Below are 5,024 nucleotides of genomic sequence, written 5' to 3' on the forward strand. Positions count from 1 at the left end.
TCTCTCTCTACTTTTCTCTGCAATACTCTTCTTCTTTTATTGTTTCATAACATATATTATTACAAAAGCACAAATATTAAAATACTAAATGTTGATCGATAAATATAACCAAAAATATTGACCGACTTTTATGACCTTACAAAATTAAATCATTCATTCAAAGAACTTACCTGATTTGGATAGAATTGGTAATATTGAAATTTAAAATCAACTATACTTTTATCTCTATGGATACTTTTTCGTTGTAGGACTCAAAATTTGAATTGGTGTCGGTTGTTGGTTATACATTCTCAATTTGAAGAGAAATATATTACATTGTCTGCTACTACTTTTTGTGCTTTCTATTGTTAGCCTATGGTATGGTTGCGTGAGAACAAAACCTCTTAGAATGAATATTTCTTAAATTATTATTTTTTTCGTTATCTAACTTTTACATATGTTCTCTTGTAGTTAGTGTGATTAGTATTTTCGGGAAGAAAATTCAAAAGCTTGACTCTTAATAACAATGTAATTTTATCTCTTTTTATTTATTTCCTTCACTTCTATGGATTTAATGATTTTATCTGATAAGTACTATGTGCCGATACAAGTTCATGCATTCTTGGATTTATATATGATACAATAATTTTCATTTTTTTTAGATATATAATTATATTTTGTATATGAATATCTGATACTATATATAAATAGTGATTAGCATTATGTTGCGTGTTTCTTAGATTTTTTTTGTGTTTCTTTTGTATTGACTGAATTAATTTGTTTATTACTTTCGGCACCCATGTTGTAATATTTGACAAAAAATATACGTGCAACGCACATACATAGAGACTAGTTTTTTTAAAAATGCTCTTTACGATCTATATCTTTATAGTAGATAAATGAAAATAAACTAGATGAGCATTAAAGGAAAAAACGCTCTCTATTAAATTCTTTTCTATTTCTAATTCTCAAATTCAAAATATTTGATTAATGGTAGAGGAATCCTATTTTATCTTCCCTACCCTTGGTGGTGAATTTTTATCTATCTAACTTGTAGGTTAATTTAGTTATTAAGTATTCTTCTTGCATGAGACAAAAACATTTTCCAATTATAGAGCAAAACAATGCATGACTCAGAGCATTTTTCTAATTATAGAGCAAATGGCCCATTCATTAATATTCTCATTTCTAGTACAAATTTCAATGGCTTGAGACTAAGCCATATTAACCGGACATCCATTGCTTCCTCTCATGTCCTTAGCCATCAAAATCTTACCTTATCCGTCTCCATCTCCTATCTCTAATTTCTCCTATAAAAAGCCTCTATTTACCAAAACATCAAATTAATTAATTAATTAATTTCGTCATCTAATTTTATTTCTTTAATTACACTCTCTCTTTGTGAAGTTGTAACAGTCGCATTCGGGTGGTGTCCCCCGCCATATATAGTTCCTTACATATATATACAGACGTAGCATCACCTCCTGACGGTTGTTACAAAAAGAATTACTACAATAAATATTGAAACTACGAAAACAAAAAGAAAAAAAAGATTTAAATTATTAGGGATTGTTTTTTATTTAAATCATTGGATTATTCATCGATTATGGGTTTTCTTCACAAACTGTGGGATGATACACTTGCTGGACCTGCACCAGATTCAGGCCTAAGCAAACTCCGAAAGTTTAATACTTTCTCTGGCCGTACTGCCTCTAGTGCTCCGTCGTCCCCCACCAAGTTTCGCCACCTTAACGCCGCCGCTGCCGCCGCTGTTGATCCGATCCCGATATCCCGGAGTATTACAATTCTCCGCAGTAACTCAACTTCTGCATCACGTAGTGGCAATGCTACGCCTGATTCTGTATCTGCACCATCTTCTCCGGCTACTTCTAGCGCTCCAACTTCCCCATTTGCACGTTAGTCCTCTTTCCATAATTATTGCTAGTTTCCCCCACCCCATTTTAAATAGAAAATGATCAAAAATATCTCTCTTCCATAACTATCTTAAGTATATCATCCAATATAATTTGATGTCATTCATATCATTTTATTAGCATGTCGTCTCATACATATTACCCTCCTCAGACCCCACTTGTGGGATTATACTGAGTCGTTGTTGTTGTTGTTGTTGTTGTCGTCTCATAAAAAAGGTAATCCGATGCACATAGTATCCAGTGGCGAAGGTACATAGTTGACCACTTTTCGTCGAAAAATTACGCTGTATATATAGGTAAAATATTAGATTTTAATAGTATATAACATATATTGAACACCCTTTATCTAGAATTTTTTTACTTATTTCAAGTTTGAACACCCTAAATGAAATTTTTGGCTTCGCCACTGATAGTATCCCATAGCAGATTTAGGAAGGGCCGCACCCTAAGGGTGTGATATAAACAACCTACCTTAATGGAAGTAATAGTGACGGTTCCACGGCTCGAATTCATGACCTACAAGTCAACGAAGAAGGTAAAAACGATGCAACGTGAGGGTTAATGTAATGCTAATTAACGGATTTTAGCATATCGTCTCATATTCGTTCTTAATCCTAACGATATTTTCAACTTAAAGTATAACAAAGGACAATTTTAAACGGTGTCACCAGGCCAGTGGAAGGGTAAAATTAGACATTTTGAGTTTTTGACTAAGGACCATATTTGAGCTTTGTTAATTAAATTCCAAGTTAAATATTAAACATGAGACAATTTGGTGTTTGGTGTTTAACAAATGACTTTTTTTTCTTTGTTTGTTATTATTATTATTATTATTATTATTATTATTATTATTATTATTATTATTATTATTATTATTATTAATGCGTACAGGTTAATGTAAGCGACCTTCAGCACGGAGGTATTATAAAAAGCAACCAAAAGGAAAAACAAACAGGGAACGATCTCCAAACTATGATTGGTAATTTTTATCCTTGCCCTCCTTATATATAATTCAGCAATATCGTTTGATTATTTGCGTTTCTCTTTTTCTAGTTTCTAAAAGTTGCATGCATGCAAAGGCAAATTCAGTATTTTGAGTTTATGAGTTTCTATAGAAATCTCAAATTAATATACAATAATAATTGGATTAACAGATTGAGTTCCAAGCTAATGTTCTTATACATTTAATGAATTTTAATACAAATATAGGATATAGGCAAAAGTTACTGGGTTCATGGGAACTTGTAACCAGTGACGGAGACAGAATTTCTGCTAAGGGGGTTCAAAAAAGAAAAAAAAATTTAAATATTAGAAGAGATTGTAGCTAGTGGGAATTGAATCAATGACCTCACAAAGACTTTGAAACCTTTGACTAAGCTATACTTTTGGGTTGCGACCAAGGCAATTCAAAACATAATATATAGATGTAAAAACAGACTTTGCCTTGTATGTACAGTGTACTTTTTCAGCGAAGGGGTTCGCGTAAACCCCTTCCGCCCCCTAAATCCGCCTCTGCCCATAACTAAAGCACTAGATCCGCCCCTGCATGCATGCATCTTTTCTATTCTCGATGATGTGCTTTCTCATACAATAATGGTGGATTTGGATTGTTTTTCAGGATCGTACTGAGTGCTTGGGATCGTTGACGAGATAGATCAATTGACAAAACAACTTTTTATGTGTGTGAAGAAATGACTGCTAAAGGCCGTACGTGCGCAAACAAACTGATAGAGATCTAGGTTACCGGCTGCTAATCGGATTTCCAATGTTGTTGTGCATATATAAATAATCTGTACATATTTGTAATTTCTTGATATAATACTAGTATATATAATACCATATATAACCAGAATAAGAAGGTTCTTTCAGTACTAAAGAACCACTGCATCATTTATGTTAATATCAGGGAGAGAGAAACTAGAAGTAGGAGAATTAATTTTTCTTGTAACTTGCTTCCTCCATCTGTCTGGAGCGATGATTTTTTTTTTTTTTTTTATTTTTTTATTTCTTTGTTATTTTAGTGGAAATTGGCTCTCTTTCTGAGCTGCTATCTGTCTAGACGGATGTGAGTTTGATGTAATTAATCAATAAATCTCCAGTTTAGTTTAATTCGTTGGTTGAATTTTCTTGTATATAAAACGAAGTAGCTCTTAATTATGGCTTCGTCAAGGCAAATAACTATCAGTGGAGAGGTTAATCTTTCACATAATTCCAATTGATACTTGCAAGGTAAATTATAAATAATTAACAGTTTAAGTAATCAATTGGGGATGTAGCTCAAATGGTAGAGCGCTCGCTTTGCATGCGAGAGGCACGGGGTTCGATCCCCCGCATCTCCATTATTTTTGTAATTTTTGTTTCCATATTTTAACCCAAACTCACTTCTATTGGTTATACATCTATCTCATAAGCTTTACACCAAAATTTGTGATCTCTAGCGCCAACTTTGATTGGTTTTTCTCTTGATTAGGACTGAATAAGTGCACTAGGAATATATTTGTACTAAGAACAACCTATCTCAATAATACACCAAACCAAATCTGGGATAAAGTTAATCTTAAACTTTATTCTACGATTATTATTCTTATCCCATGAAAGGGATCATTTGGTACAATGGTAGGATATCCCATGAGATTAGTTATCCACCTTCTATATGTGATGGCTAATCCTACCGTACTAGTGCAAAAATTATCCCGGAATTAACTAAAACTCCAAACTAAACTTGAGATAAAATTAGTCCCAAACTTTATCCCGAAATTATTATTTTTATCTTATTTACCAAACGACCCCTAAGTGTTCAATAGGTACTAAGCCAAATTCAAGTGTCTAAATGGAAAAGTCGGACAAGTTTAAGGCAACATGTATTTGGCATTATTTTTACATAAATAACAAAGAATTCAGATGTGATGTGGGAAAAATTTACTCAATTATCAAATACTAAACAACACGATTGGAATGGGAATTGATTATCAGTCTCCATTTTCTTAATACCTAATGTTTGACCAAAAAATATTAAATCTTTTTAGTTAAATCAATTAATGATGAGAGGAAGGGTGAATTTTAGTTAAGAATAATAAAATTTAGACCAAATATTAAGTGAAATTAGTAAGG

At 32.4% G+C, this 5,024-nt stretch overlaps 1 protein-coding gene and 1 non-coding gene across 2 annotated transcripts; both read left to right on the top strand.

Moving 5' to 3' along the window:
• Nucleotides 1-1,330: 1,330 nt before the first annotated feature.
• On the top strand, nucleotides 1,331-4,022 carry LOC107828182 (dormancy-associated protein homolog 3). Its single transcript, XM_075220837.1, has 4 exons — nucleotides 1,331-1,895; nucleotides 2,501-2,503; nucleotides 2,820-2,892; nucleotides 3,532-4,022. Exons 1-4 carry the CDS (start codon nucleotides 1,586-1,588, stop codon nucleotides 3,557-3,559), a joined length of 414 nt encoding a protein of 137 aa, XP_075076938.1. The 5' UTR covers nucleotides 1,331-1,585; the 3' UTR covers nucleotides 3,560-4,022.
• Nucleotides 4,023-4,179: 157 nt separating this feature from the next.
• Nucleotides 4,180-4,252, top strand: TRNAA-UGC (transfer RNA alanine (anticodon UGC)). Its single transcript has one exon. It is a non-coding gene; the product is annotated as a tRNA-Ala (tRNA).
• Nucleotides 4,253-5,024: the final 772 nt, after the last annotated feature.

Source organism: Nicotiana tabacum, chromosome 8 (genome assembly GCF_000715075.1).
Source record: "Nicotiana tabacum cultivar K326 chromosome 8, ASM71507v2, whole genome shotgun sequence".
In the NCBI taxonomy this organism is placed as follows: domain Eukaryota; kingdom Viridiplantae; phylum Streptophyta; class Magnoliopsida; order Solanales; family Solanaceae; genus Nicotiana; species Nicotiana tabacum.